The 18,482-nt window shown below is 34.8% G+C and overlaps 1 protein-coding gene across 47 annotated transcripts in view; it reads right to left on the bottom strand.

Moving 5' to 3' along the window:
* The window catches only part of PLCL1 (phospholipase C like 1 (inactive)), a 958,345-nt gene that overhangs the window by 602,367 nt on the left and 337,496 nt on the right, over positions 1-18,482 (bottom strand). For 8 of the 47 annotated variants that reach the window (XM_085000290.1, XM_085000287.1, XM_085000291.1 and 5 more), the window contains one exon: positions 6,892-8,513. The exons of the other annotated variants lie outside the window; for them this stretch is intronic. In XM_085000290.1, the coding sequence (XP_084856416.1) occupies positions 8,331-8,513 (183 nt within the window). In that variant the 3' untranslated portion in view covers positions 6,892-8,330. Of the gene's footprint in view, positions 1-6,891; positions 8,514-18,482 lie in introns of those variants that run through there. 47 annotated transcript variants of the gene reach the window in all.

Here is an 18,482-nt window from a genome sequence, read left to right as displayed (position 1 = left end):
TCATTAGGAAATGACCTTTATCCCTGGTATTATTCATTGCTCTGAAAGTTACTTCATCTGATATGAATATAGCCACTCCAGTTTTCTTTAGATTCGTGTTAGCATGCTATCTCTTTCCCCATCCTTTTATATTTAGCTTGTTTAGTCCTTACCTTTGAAGTGTACCTCTTACAGCCAGCATAATGCACTTGGTGTTTTTATGTTACCCAATCTGATAATTTCTATCTTTTAATTGCAATTTTATACAGTTTACACTTAATGTGATTATCAATATGGTTAGTGTTTAAGACAATCATCTTGCTATTTGTTTTTTATTTTTTCCATCTGTTCTTTTTTCCTTTTTTTTTCTGTTTCTGCCTTCTTTTGGATTAACTGAATACCTTTTTCTGATTCAATTTTATCTCCTTTGATGCCTTAATTAGTCATTATTCTTCCTTTTCTAGTTTTAGTGGTTATTTAAGGTTTAGAGCACACCTTTAAATTTGTCACAATCTGCATTTTAGTGATATACTGCTTCACACATTGGAACCTTCCTCTCCTACCAATTTGGTGCTGTCTTTACTACACATTTCCCTTTATATATGTTACAAACTTAACAGTACCTTGTTATTTTTGTATAAACAGTCATTTATCTTTTTAAGAGATTTAGGTAATACACTTTGTATATATCTACTTCTGTAGGTTAGTATTTCTACTGTTCTTCATTCCTTTGCGTAGATCCATATTTTCACTTGACATCATTTTCCTTCAGCCTGGAGGATTTCTGTTGGGTTTATCTAAACTGCTATATAATACTGTTGCCTTGGCATCCACTTTGTGTAGCCAAGTAGCCTGCAGGGGTCTTGAACTGACATGAGCCCCCTCTCAAGCACACGCCCTAGATAATAGCTTGCAGAGTCATAAGTAAATATAAGTTCCTGATATGACACCATTGTTGTGATAGTCTCTCCCACCTCCCATGGCCCTCTCCTTTTGAGTCTTTTAAGTAAGGACCCCAGAAAGCTTATCAAACCCCTGGTCTTTTTTGATTTGAACTGACCAATCCAGCATTAGCCAGGGAAACTCAAAGCACTCCACCAGCAGATTCTAATAAAGGCATGTTCCCCTAGTCCCACCATTCTCTCTGCCTGCACCCTGCCTTGGCTTTGGTCCCTCAAGGTGTGCTGTGTACCTCCTCCAGGACCTGTGAGTCATAAACTTCCCTATTTCAATTCCCTTGTGGTCTTTTGTTGAACCTCAGCTCACCTTCAACACTCTGGGACTCTATTTCACAAATGATAATTTACCACAGTCACAACTTCCTTTAAACATTTCTTGTGGTGCAGATATGCTGGTGATGACATCTTTCAGCGTTTGAAACTCTTTACAACATCTTTATTTTTTAATGGAACTTTCACCAGTTATAGAATTCTAGAAATGTTTGCTTCTCTTTCATTATTTTAAAGAATGTTGCCCCACTGTCACCTCACTTGCATGGATTATAGTGAAAAATCTGTTGTGTTCCTTATTTTCTCAGTATAGTAGTCCTCCCTCAGCCCCCACCCCCACCCCTGCTCCTTATTCACAGGGAATTTGTGCTAAGATCCCCAGTGGTTATCTGAAATCATGGATAATACCAAACTATATATATATATATGTGTGTGTGTGTGTATATATATATATATATGCTATTTTTTTCCTATACATACATACCTATTACAAAGTTTAATTTATAAATTTGGTACAGTAAAAGATTAACAACTAATAAAATAATAGAACAATGTACTGTAATAAAAATTATGTGAACATGAGCTCTCTTTCAAAATATCTCATTGTACTGTACTCACCCTTTTTATGTTGATGATGTGAGGTAATAGGATGTCAGTGTAATAAGATGAAGTAAGATGAATGCTGTAGAAAGCATGATATGACATCAGGCTTCTACTGACCTTTTGACAATACAATGTCAATGGTCAGATGTCAGGAGTAGACAATGTCAATAGTTGGGGATCCAGGCAGGATGAAATAGGACAGCATGAAATCTAAAACTTATGAATTTTTATTTCTGAAATTTCCCACTTAATATTTTGGGACCACAGCTGACTTCATATAAGGGAAGACAAACATACACACATCTTATTTCAGTATCTACTTTTAAAGTTTTTTCCTTATCACTGCTTTTGAACAACTTAATGATTATGATATGCCTTTGTTGTTCTCCTGTCTTTAGTCCTCAAGACATTTTTAAGATTCTTGGATCTGTGGCATTATAGTCTTCAATAAAAATAAAAGTTTTTTCAGTCATTATTTTCTCAAACATTTTTCTTTTCCTTCCACCTTCTCTCCAATTCCAGATATATTAGACTTCTTGGAGTTATTCCACTATTCACTGGTGCTTGGTCCATTACATAAATTCTTTTTTTATGCTTTTTTTAAACAATCCTTTTACTGGTAATTTACATACCATAAAATTCACCCTTCTAAACTGCACAATAGTTTTTAGTAGATTCACAAAGTTGTGCAACTATCACCACTATCTAATTCCAGAACATTTTCATCACCATGCAAAAGGAACCATATCCATTAGCAGTCATTCCCATTCCACACCAGCCCATGCCAACCATTAGTCTCCATGGATTTGCCTATTATGGACATTTCATATAAATGGAATCATATAATAAGTTCCCCTTATACATGGTTTCCTTTACTTAGCATAAGGCTTTCAAGAATCATTCATGTTGTAGCATTTATCAATACTTCATTTCTTTTTATTGTTGAATAGTCCATTGTATGAATATACTATTTTTGTTTATTTTTTCATCAGTTGATGGACATTTGGATTGTTTCCACTTTTTGGCTATTATGAATAATGCTGCTATGAACATTTGTGTAAAAGTTTTTGGGGGAATATATGTTTTTATTTCTCTTGGGTATATACCTAATAGTAGAATTTCTGGTCTACAGCAACTATGTCTAAACTTTTAATGACATGCCAGGCTGTTTCCCAAAGTAACTACACTATTTTACATTCCCACCAGCAGTGTATGATGGCTCTAACTTCTCTACACGCTTACTAAAACTTGTTACTAGCTACTTTTTTATTACAGCCATCCTAGTGAATGTAAAATGGTATTCCATTATGGTTTTTTATTTAAATTTTCCTGATGGTTAATGATGCTAAGCATCTTTATCTTCCTTAAAAAATGTCTATTCAAATCCTTTGTTCATTTTCAGATTGATCTATCCCTTAATTATGTTGTAGTTGATCTTTTTATATTCTGATTCCAAACTTTATTAGATATATAATTTGCAAACTCATCATGTGGATTGTCTTTTCACTTTATTGATGGTGTCTTTTTAAGTACAAAAGTCTTAATTTTGGGGAGGACTAGTCTTATTTCTTGTTTTGTCATTTGTGTTTTTTGGTGTCACAACTAAAATTCATGACCTTAACCCAAGATAACAAAATTTACTTCTATATTTTTTTCTAAGGGGTTTATAGTTTTATCTCTATGTAAAGAGCAAAAAGTTACATTTAAAAATTTTTAAAACTCCCCAATAAAATCTACCAAAACCTAGAGGATGCATCACATATAATGACAAAATATTGGAAATGTTCCCCTGAGATCGAGAATGAGAAAGGATGTTCACTAACGTCACTTCTATCGAACATTGTACTGAAAGTTTTAGCCAGTTCAACAAAGCAAGAAAAGCAAATAAAACACATATAAAATATATAAGATTAGAAGCAAGAAAATCCCCCAAACTTGTCATTATTTGCAGATGACATGCTTTTGTATCCATAAATCTGAAATAATACAGAGGTAATTAAAATTAACAAGTGAGTTTAGCAAGTTCACTTTATACATGACTATCACAAAATAATCTATTTTATTTTCTATATACCATAAATAGGCAATTTGGAAATTTAAATTTTAAAATGTTACTATTTCTAGCAGCATGAGAAACATCAAATACTTAGGAATAACTCTAATGTAAGGTGTGAAAAACCTTTACACAGAAACCTATAAAGCTGTATTAAGAGAAATTAAATAAGACCTTAAAAATGGAGAAATACACCATGTGATGTAAATGGATTGGGATACTTGATAATGTTAATATGTTAGAACTCCCCAAAATGATATATTCAATATAATACCAACCAAAATTCCAGGAGGTGTCTAACAGAAATTGACAATTTATATGGAAAAGCAAAGAGCCAAAAATAACAAAGAAAAAATGTTGAAGAAGAGAAGTGGGAGCCTACACTCTATGGAGTCAAAACATTATAAAACTATAGTAATGAAGACAGTACAGTAACATTGCCAGGACAGATGTAGACAAATGGAACTGAACAGAGATTCCAGAAATAAAAACATACATACATGGGTACTTCATTTTTCACAAGGATGGTACTGCAGACTCATGACAAAGGACAGTCTTTACACTAAATGGTCTGAGTCAACTGATTATACATGTTGGGAAAAAACAAAATTGGCCCTCTTTCTCACACTATGCACAAAAATCAAATATAGGGGGATTACAAATTTACATGTGAAAAGTAAATCAAGAAAGCTACCATCAGGTAATATAAGAGAATATTTTCATGAACATAGGGGCAAAGATGTCTCAACACTAACCAAAAATGAAAAAAAAAAATCACAACTTGGATTAAATTAGGGATCTATACATCAAAATACATTAGCAACACACAAGACCAAACAGGTTTAAGATTCTTAAGTAATGCCTCAAAAGTGAATAATAAAAAATAAAAATTTACTACCCCCCCAAAATGATCAGAAAACAATGATAATCTGTTTGAGATTATTTATAGTCAACAAACATACTAATATGTATTCAATCTCACTAGAGATTAAACATAAAGAGAAGTAAGATTTTTAACCTAGTAGATTGGCAAACATGAAAATAAGAAAAACTAAATTTAGTATTAGTTAAGATTTGAGCACTTTCATAAACTCATGGTAGGAAATTAAATTGGACAAGTTTTCCAGAGACTATTTGGCAATGCATCACAAAAGCCCTAAAAAATGCATCTATTCTTTGCCCAATAATTCCACTTCCAGAAATCTATCCTAAAGAAAAAGTTGAACAACTTTGCAAAAATGGATTTTTATCACTGCAATGTTTATATAACAAGAAATTAGGAAAGAAAACTCTAGCAATAGGAGATTGGTTAAATACGTTATGATAATGCACATAGGGAGACACTGCGTCATAATTACAAATAATAATTTGGGTCAAGGATCACCACCTAAGACAACTGCAGGGCAAGATAAATGAGTGAAGAGGGCAATTCCAATGAATTGATGCCAAGAAAGAAGTGAGGGGAGGGTCTAGTGATGTTGGTATACTCAATATTTTAAAAGAAGTAGAAAATCAAAATTTTTATGTGAAATCTGATTATGTTTAAAAGTTGCCCATTGTTTAAAATACTTTTGAAAAAGGATCAGTGATCAAATAAAATATATCATGTATGGACTAGATTCAATTCAAAGGCTGAGAGCTCCAATATACATATATACTATTTACATAGAAAGATTTCCATGATGTGTTGTTAATATTGTTGTAAAAAGCCTATTATGAAACAGCTTATGTAATATTATCTTGTTTTTTGTTAAAAATTAAAGCATATTTATATGTATATATAAATGCTAAACAGCATCTAAGGGGGTATAAATCTAAATGTAATAGAGTGAGTTTTTAAATATATTTCTCTATTTTTGCATTGTTATATTAATCATTAATATTATAGGAAAATAGGATGAAATTCTTTTCAGTTATGGTTGTAAAAGAAGAGTTAACAGTTTAGTTTAAAATTTTGAAAATTAAATTAAAAATCAAAATCACTGACTAAACACTCTTGCACATAAACTCAGACCGCAATTGAAAGTCAATTCTTTCACTTCCTGTATTAGTGGACTTTGGCTTTCTCACCTATAAAATGTTAGTGATAATACCTACCATCTCTGCCTCAAATTCCCTGGGTAATATAAAAATTAATAAACAAAAACAGAATGAATATCTACCATACTACTTTCCAAGCATTACCAGAAGCTAAGTGGAGGGAAGGAGGATTTTTCAACTGCAGTTCAAGTTTGGAAAGAAAACAGACAGTTGTAGAAAGTTATAATGTTAAAAGTTTGTATGTTTGTTTGTGCTTTTCCATCCAGAGGCAAACTTCTTCCCTTGCAACTTCTCCACTCTCAGGATCTAGCATTCCTCCCTGCCCAACACCCTACTCCCAACCTACAGAGGATGCAATGGAGCAAAGAGAGGCTGACACCAGAAGTATTACTAGATGAGGTGGAATCTTATCATGTTCTCAAGAACATTTGGGTAGAGCTTAAGTGTACATGGAGCCCCAGGACAAATGGAATAAATTAGAGAAACCACTCTCAAGGATTGGATTTGACCCTCAAGTACAGAAATGAACAAATATTCTTTGAAAGTTTGCCACCCTTTATCTTCTTGTCCCACCTCACTGCTCTCCAGGAAAGGCATGGATTTCTCCAAGTGGAATTCAGGGAAGTGCAAAGGTCCATGGGTGAAAACAACAAATTGGCTGATGCAAGAAGGGTTTCATTTCTGTCTGTAGTACCTCTTTTTTCATCATAAGGGATTTAGATTACTGCATGCCACTATTCCTCTACCATACAGGCTACAATGGAAGTACAATGGAGGGTAAAGACATTTTTCTTCAGGCTACTATAGTGCCATAGGGAACCTACCTTAAAATAAGCTCACGTACCTTCCCAAGTTTTAATTGCAAGGAGAAATATCATCCTATCTGGTCCATGGTAATATCATACCCTGTAAGATATTTTTGATATAATAACTCATTTTCATTACCATTCCTATTTCAATTAATTCACAATAAAAGAGAACAGTAAGTGTTGTTTCATATCTTTACTCTTTCAGTAATGTGCAACATGAACATAATAGTGTTAAGAAGTCAGAAATAACTTAACACAGTAGCTATAGAAGATGATTTTATATTTGCAAAATTTCAACAATGATCTTCCCTTTAGGTTCCCCCAAATTAGCGTATTTGTTAATCAAATTAATTAAGAAGCTTTTCAAAATAAAAGCAATGTTTTAAATAAATATATTTTCATAACCATAGAACATTTAGTTCTGTTGGAGGTAACAAACACATTACACTCAAGTACTTTATGAAGATATTAGGGTAAAAATGATCTGGATGCAATTATAAATGTGCCTTTAGTCATTTGCTTCTTTTACGTCTATGTTTTTCTACTATATTTTAAAATTTTGTAATCAGTTCTTAAGTTGTCACCAAGATGTTATCTGACCCACATAATTTATATCACCTCAAGATAATGATATGGTATTGTTTGAGCAATGTCTTTAAATTTAAATTTAATTTAGTATTCTCAATTAAATGCAATGAAAGCCAAAACCTCATAGCTGCCCATGTATGTTATAGAAAATAAATGCTAGATTCCCAGTTTGGACGAATAAGACCATCCTACAAATTTCAAACCTTGAAATTTCATAATTGAATATCACTGTCCCATAAAAATCCTAATTACAACAGTTTTCACTGTATTTCAGAGTACTATATAGGTGGGTATAAATTCACTGATGATCAGCTTTTTACTGAAATCATATCTGTTCAGTTAACAACTACAGAAAACTTTCTAAAACTTAACTTTAAGAAATATTTTAAAGAGTTCATGAAATGAATTTGCTGATCTTCCCAGTAATTCTGATCAATTTTATTTCTACTGTATTTCTTAAGAATTTGTCTAATCTCTAATCTATTAAAGCATCTATGCCTTGGTAAATTTGGCTTCCTCCAATAACAAGCTATGTTAAGATCCTAAATTAAATGACAAAGAGAAGTAAAATTAATCACAGCAATAAGTTATAGTAAGTGCTCTTTAGAATTTCAGATTAACGAATTTGTCCCAAAATGATAAATAATTTACTAAACGAATAATGGAATAAATTTTAAGAGAATCTCTCTCTCTTTCTCTCCCCCATCCCCCCTCTCTCTCAGTCTTTATCTTTCACTCTTTCTTCTTCTGTCTCTCGCTCTCTCTCACGCAAACACACACACACACTTCCACCCACATCCACACATGAGTGTGTACACACACCTCAGAATTGTAAAACACTGCTACTAAAGATTTTAACTTAGATAAGTTAACTATGTTAAAATACTGACACTGTGAAAATATCTGTTTCTGTCCAATACCCCATAGAGGGCATCTTTTTGTGAACTTCTAAAAAGCTTAAAGAAAGAAAACCAGAAAGAAAAGCCAGAGTCCTCGACAGGAAGGCTGGGTGGTGGCGTCTGCTCAGAGTCACAGCTTCCCACTGTCCTCGCCACTCTCCTTCTCCTCTATGGCTTCCAGGCTGCGCTTGCTCTTGGCCTCGGCTCCGCTGCTGGGGGCTTTACTAAGTCCACAAGACAAGCACGCCAGCTGGATCTGCTTCATGTTTTCTACAGCCTCATTCTTGGCATTCTTCAACAGATCTCCCTGGCCCTACAAATAGCAGAAATAGACACCAAAGAAGAAAGTTATGCTCCAGGCATATCCTGAGTGACATCATTCTCTATCCTTCACAAGGAAACAGACTCGGACTGGAGCGCCTACTTTTCCAGGGTTTAGGCCAGCATCCTTTTCTCGCATTATTGAGGGTCTTTGTTCTATTTGTTATGGACCTCAACCTGAGCCTTCCCGATTGGCTCTATGGTTGCCGGCAGCCCCTGGAGATTCCTGTAGCAGGGAACAGCCTCCAGGAACCCTTCTCTAAATGTTCTGCGGACAGTAAGCCCTTCCATCACTGGGGTCTGAGACTTGGCACACTGCTGCAACTCCTGTCCCACCCATCCCAGCATTCCCAAGCTTGAGAGAAAACAAGGAAAGAAGCTCCTCCTTACAGAACTGAAATGTACATCATCAGCTCCTCAGTGTACAAGAGCTTACAAAGCAAAATATCGTCCATAAAGTAAATCACACACTCTTATACTTGGTGAGCTGGGTTTTTGTATATTGGGTTATCCTTGCAGTCTGCCTTTTGATAACTTCCTAGTCACCCGCATTCCATCTGTCTTTTCCATCATCCTGAGCACAAGGTTCCCATCTGGCTGATGGAAAAAGAGAGGCTCCAGAGGCTCAGTGTGTCAAGCAAAACAAACAGCAAATGAGGATCACAGGAAATCATCAGCTGTCAGTTACATCAGTGCCTGAGAAAGGTATTTTCCCATTTTTTTTTTCTTATTGCAGATAACCATTATAATGATCAAGTATATATACTGACTCTGGCCCGGCAGGTTGAAATATTAAGTGTGGGGAAGCTGGAACATGTTTCCATAATGTACAGACAAAAAAGGAAGCAATTCCATCTCTCCCACTCTTCTCCATTCTCACCACAACACCTGAAAGGATGACCTTGAAACTCAAGGTTACACTAACTGCTGGAGAATTCCTCTAGAAAGCAGAGGCTCTGAGAAAAGATGTCACCTACTTTATGCAAGGTACTTCATGATACACTGTTTCATCTCTTTAGTTTAGAATACTTTTACCTTAGGGTGTATGAGGAAACTTGTATTAAAAAATGCTTTGGGGAGTTCCCATTGTGGCTTCGTGGGTTAAGAACCCGACATAGTGTCCATGAGGAAACGGGTTCGATCCCTGGCCTCACTCAACAGGTTAAGGACCAGGCATTGCCACAAGCTGTGGTGTAGGTCACAGATTAGGCTTGGATCCCGCATCGACCAGCACCTGCAGCTCCAATTTGACCCCTAGCCTGGGAACTTCCATAAGCTGCAGGTGCGGCCCTAAAAAGAAAAAAAAAAAAAAACAACTTAAATTTAAATTTTAAAAAATGCCTTGAGATATTTCATTCCTTAAAATCTGTACAGGCACTTGTCAGTTCTATCTTACATCATAATAGCTAAATCCTTCAAACAACAGCCTCTCAGTATATGGGGTCAATAAGTAGGGCTAATATTGTTGGTAAAGTAATCAACTTACCCTTGACTACTTTGATCATGGATTGGGATTTTAGAAGTAGATTTGGAAGCTGTATAGGCGAAAAGAGGCTGAGCCTGATGAGGTGAAGTGACTGACCCAAGGTCACGGCTCATGAATGACTGAGCTGGGACTAAAGTCCAGGGCTTCTCCCTCTTGATTCAGTGCCCTTGCCTACATACCACATTTATATTTTAGCCTCAGACTGAAGAATGAAAACTTTTTCAGAAAAAGATGAACTTTCTAGGGGGAAGACATTCACTGCACTAGCAGAAGTTGAGGAGGTGGGTCTTAATGTTATAGACATAAGGAGTTCCCGCTGGACCTTAGAGAATGAAGTCACATTCACTTCAAAAAATGCAGTTCTTAAGTACGACTAATAATAGTACAACATATAAAGTGCTTGCTCTCTGCAGGCATTCTTCTTCATGCATCACACACATTCATTATTCGACTGTCAACATTTCCATGAAATAGGCACTTTCCTTATTTTAAGTTTACAAAGAAAAAACTGAGAACTAGAATGACCCCGTTTCCCAGAATCACTCAGCTGCTAAGGGGGAGATCTGGGGCTGAAATAAAGTCCATCAGCTGGCTCCAGTGTCTGTAGTATTAACCACTACATGATATGGCATCTCTTCAAGGCAATTACACACTCTCTATAAAGCACACTAAAGCCTCCTACTCATTGTTACCCATGGAAACAACACAGATAAAAAGAAAATCATTGCCCAGGTGGCACAGTCTCAGAGATGGGGTCAGAGATAAGATGCACCAAGCAAGATACACTGGCAGGGACAAAAGTCAGAGTATCTTAGTTCTGTTTTAGCTTCAACAATTTCTTCCTGGGCCATTTTCTCTGCTGTAAAAATGATGAAAATATTCTTTGCTTTCCTCATGCTTTTATTTAATTTATTTATATATTTTTGTCTTTTTGCCATTTCTTGGGCCACTCCCGCGGCATATGGAGGTTCCCAGGCTAGGGGTCTAATTGGAGCTGTAGCCGCCGGCCTACACCACAGCCACAGGAACGCGGGATCCGAGCCTCGTCTGCGACCTACACCACAGCTCATGGCAACGCCGGATCCTTAACCCACTGAGCAAGGGCAGGGATTGAACCCACAACCTCATGGTTCCTAGTCAGATTCGTTAACCACTGAGCCACGATGGGAACTCCTCCTCATGCTTTTAAAGATTGAAGAAAATATGTTGAAAAGCTGTTTGTGATTTAAATAATCACAAGTAAACTATGCAATAAGGTGATATGAAAAGCAATTAACATAGTCTATTACTAAAATAAATATCTTGATTCTGCACATATTTTTAATGTACATTTCACTATTTTAAAATGTATCTACAAGTACAGTATCGCTACTACTTTTACAAATGTAAAGATTCCTTAAAAACAAACTGTATTAATAAACAGATAATAGCCACACTCATTTTCAGAGTATTACTTTTAAGTGCTCCCTTTTCTTGTATTGTTGAAATTTTCATTGAGCATTTTAAAAGCATAACAAAAGCAAAATCGGCATCTTCCCTATTGCAAGAGCAGTGAAACATGCAAAAATATCAAGCTTGATAATTCTAATGCATAATGCTCTCATGCCCCTTTTTCTGCAGCAGGTTATGAAACATATGTAATTAATCAGCCAGAATGTCATCTCATTGGTTCTGAGAAGTGGCATCCAGGCCTAAATGCCAGACTGTGTCAGTTTGGGTAAATAGAAGTCAGTTTCTCTATAAAACAAAGACCAATTGGAGAAGACAGTTTGTGCAGAAATACATCATCTCCTGATCACCAGGAGACAACACGCCCTAGCCGCACGACACAGGCAGAAAAACACTGGAAGAGAAATTAAACTATTAACTAATGGAAGAAAAAATGAAAGACTAAATTATGAAGAGTTTACATTGAAACGTTGATGTAAAAGTGTTTTCTATTTTTTTTAAAGAAGGAGGCATAGAGGTCATCTTTCTGTTTTGTGATTCAACTCCTCGAGTCCTCCTGATTAAGACAGCAAAATGAGAAAAGACTCATTCTCGGAAAAAATAGTGAAGAAGGTGAATTTTTATTTATTAACAACCCCCAACCTGGCATTCCTTTTCAGTGCTGACTTTTCCCCACTACATATGAGTGATGTCCCCTGGCCAGCTAGCATTCCTCTCTCTTCTCCATTGCGCTGCCGCTCAAACATCTCCTAACTAGGCAGCTTCTACCGCATTTCCTCCCTCAAAACAGCTCTGTCCTGTGTTTTATTTCCCACAAGACACATTAGGTACTCAGATCAGCTAAGTGGCTTAAAGGCAATGGTGTGTAGTATGTATTTAAGGAGCACTGGAACAGGGCATTTCTAAAGAATATGCTCAGAAATTCTCCTCAAACAGAGGTCTTGGGGAGAAGCAGAAAGGAGAAAAGCCCAGGAGAATTCATTTTACTTGCTGGTGTATAAATTGAAAGAACTCATGGTAAAATACACCTGGGACTCTAATGGCCTGGAATGTAAAATTAATGGACAATTTGACCATTGAACACTCATCTTGAAAGAAATTTCAAGTTGTTGCCAACACTTCAATGTACTAGCAGTCTCATGGGAATTTTTAGTTTCTCTCCTCTGGTACTAGAGATGCTTCAGGGAAAAAAAAAAAAAAAAAAGTGAAGGACTGCTTTAACCCAAAGAAAAGTAAGAGTATAGCAGGCATCTCAGGCAGACTGATGCTGAAGGGACAACAGGACTACCAAAGTTCCAAGAGCAATGATCACCAGTTCAGTCTCCACAGTTATTTGGCTTCCAATGTTAAGAGTCCACAGAAATGTAAAAACAGTTAAAGAGTAACTCCTGGATTCATAGAAAGCCATAGATCTATCACTACAGAGATTTTGAACCTAAAAATCATTGATGATTAATGAATTTTTAAAAAAAGAGACACTAAGCATTCATAACCACATTCTTCCAAAATCAAGTTGCAATTAAAATACATTCTCTAGAAATCGAGAAATATTTTATGCAATTTAGATTATAAATGGGACTGCTATACAATACCACAATTTTTATTGATACTAATAAATTATTACTGACAATAGAATGCTATCACAACACTAAACAGAAACTAACATTTATTGAACACTTATATACTAAGTATAAGCCAGTTTGCACCATAATTCATAACCATAAAAGGGGCTAGAGTTCTAAATGTGAGTGATCTATTAGTCAGGTATTTCTAAGTTACTTATTAACAATATATTTTATAATCTATCGAAAGACATTTAGAATTTCTGTTATTCCTGTTCTTACTAAGAAGTAGTTTCCCCTATTGTTTGAAAATAGCTTGGGCTACAGTCTGGCAGAGTAAGTTACCAAAGACATCCATGGCTTCCACTTTTTCCCATGAACTGTGCTAGCCCTTGCGATACCAGTGTGTGGAAGAGCAGGAGAACAACATAACTAGTGTCTTTGTCATGCGTGAAGGAAGTGTGTGGGTTGTCTCAGAGCACACCACAAATATTTAAAGCAGTTAATTCAAACTCTGGGAATGGAAAGGCCCTCGTGTATACACAGCTACACACATAAACAAATGTAGCTCTCTCTCCAAGCAGGCATGTGTGGATATTTTTCACCACATGCTCAATGACAGGCTGATTCCCCTGAAATTCTTTCCATGTGAGTGACCACAGTCACAGCTAGAGTCACTCCTGGATAATACTGCAGCAAAAGTCAGCCACAGACAGCATGGTGGTATTAGTTCCTCGTTATTTGTCCCAGCTGCCATTTGTTGGACAAGACCATACTGTGGTGGGCTGTGCACTACTATCATCTCTCCTTTTTTTTAAAGATTCAATACTTTTTTTTTTGACATACAGCTGATTTATAATGTTTTAGGTGTACAGCAAAGTGATTAAGTTTTATATATATATTATATAAAATATATATATATTCTTTTACAGATTCCTTTCTATTATAGGTTATTATAAGATATTGAATATAGTTCCCTGTGCTATACAGTAGGTCCTTGTTGTTTATCTATTTTATATATAATAGTGTATATATGGTAATCCCAAATTCCTAATTTATCTCTATCCCCTCTTCCCCCTTTGCTAACTGTAAGTTTGTTTTATTTCTTTTTTTTTTTCTTCCAATCTTTTTAGGGCCTTACCCGCAGCATAATGGAGGTTCCCAGGGTAGGGGTCCAATCAGAGCTGAAGCCACAGCCACAGCAATGCGGGATCCGAGCTGCATCTACCACCTACACCACAGCTCACGGCAATGGCCTTAACCCACCGAGCAAGGCCAGGGATCAAACCCACATCCTCATGGATACTAGTCAGGTAACCACTGAGCCATGATGGGAACTCCTGTAAGTTTGTTTCCTTCACTTATGAGTCTATTTCTGATTTGTAAATAAGTTCATTTGTATCTTTTGTAGACTATTACCATTTTAACAATTCAAAAAGCATGCTTTGGGGGAATCTCTGAATTATCTAAGGAGGTTAAATGTTTTGCTCTGAAGACGTAGAAGCAACCATTACAATATATTTCATATCAAAAATTAAAGTAGAAAACAAAAAATATATTGATGTTGTGACAGGTATGTTTCTCTTGATATACATTGCTAGAATGTTGGGTAAAACTATGCAAAGATGACCTTGGATTCTTGTTGTCCAAAATGAAAGCCTGGCCATGTAGGGAAGGTACATATGTTAGCAAGAGTCACAGGCACAAAGATGTTGCCATCAGGGGAAATATGTACAAAATATAAAATAATTGCACAAAAACAGAAGTTTTCATGCATTACATTATCAACACTCAGATTTATTATTTTCAACAGCTTGACAACCAAATCTTTCAATTGCCACTTAAGAAGTTGAATTTTTACTCTATGAACATTCAAGAAATATGGATGAATAGTAGCGTACTTCTGGTCTAAGAGTATTGACTTAATGGAGACTTTAATGTTAGTTTTCTGAAATTCTAAACTCATAACAAATGAAAAAAAAACTGATTTTCAAATCTTTATCTCATAATACAATTAACCATTTTATTTTCATAGGAACTAAAAGTGAATTACATTGGGCATGTTTACCTGAGCCATTAGATTTTACCATTTTTATAAAGTTTAGTTTTTTAAATTAGTTTTATAACTGATACATAAACTCCAATTGGTCATAAACTCCAATTAATCAAATCTCTCTGAAGATTATGCAAACAGAACATTAGCGATTTTTATTTTTGTTTTTTGGCTGCGCTCACAGCATGAGGAAGTTCTGGGTCCAGGGAGTGAACCTGACCCGAGCCACAGCAGTGACAAAGCCAGATCCTTAACCCACCGAGCCACCAGGGAACTCTAGAACATAAGTGTTTTTAATAACTGAGAATCTAGTTTTGAGGGAATAATAATTTATAAAATATAGAAGGTATTTCAAATAAATTTTAAGAATAATTCAATAACACTGAGACCACACAACATTACAGAATAAAACAGAATGACATGTTTAATAAGTACAACCATACAAAAGCCTCTACAAATATGAAGGCATACTCTATTAAAATTCAATATAATGAAAATTATGTTTGAAAGTTAAATTTGGAACCATATGGTCTAAGACCTGGCAAATAATATCTTCTTTTTCCACAAGTCTTTCTCAAATAAGATCCTGCTTTGTTATAATATCTTTCTCATCAGGATCTTTTTATAGTCTTTTTTAAAAATTAAAGTATCATTGATTACAATGTTGTGAAATTTCTGCTGTACAGCAAAGTGACCTAGTCATGTATATATATATATATATATATATATATATATATACACACACACAAATACATATATATATTAATATGTATATATACACACATACACACACACACATATATATGTATATGTATATATATACACATATATATATGTATATGTATATATATACACATTCTTTTTCTCATATCATCCCCCATCATATTCTATCCCACGAAATGGGACACAGTTCCCTGTGCTATACAGTAGGCCCCCATTGCCCATCCATTCTAAGTGTAATAGTTTGCATCTACTAACCCCAAACTCCCAGTCCATCCCATTCCCTCCCCCTGCCTCCTTGGCAAACACATGTCTGTTCTTCATGTCATCAGGAAAATACTGACTGGCTAGAATGTTGAAGGAATGAAGGATCCTATTTACTTCAAAATGTACTTAACTGTATCTTAAAAAGAAAATCTTTGTATTAGCTATGTTTTTTAAAAAATAGTTTTTAATATAGAGGAGAACACTTTCATTTACTGATATATATATGTGTGTATATATACATATATATATATATGAATTAGTTTAACAATATTTAAAAACTACTCACTGCTGTATAGCACAGGAAACTATACCCAATATTCTGTGATGATCTATATGGGGAAAAGAATCTGAAAAAGAATGGATCTGTGTATATGCATAAGGGAATCACTTTGTTGTACAGAGAAATTATCACAATTTTGTAAATCAACTATACTTCAATAAAACTTAAAAAACTCACTTTAATAACAATATAATTGTATCACTTTAATATAATGAAAGATAAAAATTAATGGTCGTTTCAATAGATGAATAAAAATCATTTGATAAAACTCAACATATTTTCATGATGAAAACTCTCAACAAAATTGAATATATAAGGAAAGTACTGCAACCTAATAAAGGACATATATGACAAGCCCACAGGTAACACCATACTCAACAGTTAAAGGTTAAAAGCTTTTCCTTTAAGCTCAGGAAGAAGACAAGGTTGCTCATTCTCACTATTTCAATTCAACATTTCACTGGATGATGTAGCCAGAAAATTTGATAGAAAAAAGAAATAAAACATATCCAAAGTGGAAAAGAAGTAGTAAAGTGATGAACTGATCTTATATATAGAAAACTCTGAAGACTACATCAAAACACTGTCAGAACTAATAAATGAATTCAGGAAAGCTGTAGGTTACTAAAATAAAATACAAAAAATATCAGTTGTGTTTCTATATACTAACAACAATCACAGAAAGGAATAAATTCAACAATCCCATTTACAAGGGCACCAAAAAAAGTAAAATACTTAGGGACGAATTTAGCAAAGGAGGTAAAAGATCTGTGTACTGAAAGCTACAAGACACTGATGAAAGAAATTGAAGACATAAGCAAATGGGAAAATATCCCATGTTCATGGATCAGAAGAATTAATATTATTAAAATGTTCATACTACCCAAAGCCATCCATAGATTCAATGCAATCCCTACCAAAATTCCAATGGCATTTTTTCACATGAAAAGAAAAAGACCCTAAAATTTGTACAGAACAACAAAAGACCCCCAAAATAGCCAAAAAATCTTGAGGTAGAAGAACAAAGCTGGAGACATCATACTCCTTGATTATAAAGCTACAGTAATCAAAATAGTATGGTACAGGAAAAAAAAAAAAAAGACATGTAGGCCAATGGAACAAAACTGAGAGTCTAGAAATGATCCTACACTTATATGATCAACTAATATTTGACAAAGAGCCAATAATATTCAGTGATTAAAGGTAGTCTTTTCAATAAATGATGCTGGGAGCATTGGATATTCATATGTAAATAAATAAAATTGCACCCTGTGTATACACTCACACAAGCAGGATTACATCAAACCAAAAAGCTTCTTCACAGCAAAATAAACAAATAACAAGACACAAAGGAATGAGAGAAAGTATCTGCAAATCATATATCTGATAAGAGGTTAAAATCTAAAATACACAAGGAACTCAAGATGTATATAATAACTCAAAATATGTAACAATTGGAAAAACAATCTGACTGAAAAATGGACAAAAGACATGAATAGACATTTTTCCAAAGAAGATATACAAATGGACAGCAACTATATGAAAAGCGGTCAACATCAATAATCATCAGGGAAATGCAAATTGAAGCCATAATGAAACATCACCTCACTCCTGTTAGAATGGCTATGATCCAAAAGATAAGAGATGACAGGTGTTGGTAAGGATGTGGAGAAAAGGGAGCTCTTGCACACTGTTGATAGGAATGTAAATTGGTATAGTCACTATATAAAACCAGAATGGAGGTTCCAAAAAAAATTTTTAAATAGAACTATTGTTATGATCCAGCAATTCCAATTCTGGGAATATAGCCAAAGGAAATGAAGTTAGGATCTCAAAGATCTGCACCCTCATGTTTATTGCAGCATTGTTTACAATAGCCAAGACATGTAAACAGTCTTAATGGTCATCGAACTGACGAATGGGTAAAGAAGATTAATATATATGGAGATTTTATTTATGTATAAATGTAAAATGGAATATTATTCAGTCATGAGAAAGAAGGTAACCCTACCATTTTCAACAACATGTAATTTTGAGGGCACTATACTAAGTGAAATAAGTCACATGGAGAAAGACAAATAAATACAAGATGATATCACTTACGTGTGAAATCTAAAAAACAGAACTCATAGAAACACAGAATA

Source organism: Sus scrofa, chromosome 15, assembly GCF_054392235.1.
Source record: "Sus scrofa isolate SSC_HxYL_T2T_F1_AM1 chromosome 15, Sscrofa_HxYL_maternal_Yorkshire_Landrace_v2.0, whole genome shotgun sequence".
NCBI lineage: Eukaryota > Metazoa > Chordata > Mammalia > Artiodactyla > Suidae > Sus > Sus scrofa.
Note: the sequence above shows the minus strand (reverse complement) of the source record. Positions and strands in the feature narration are given on the sequence as shown.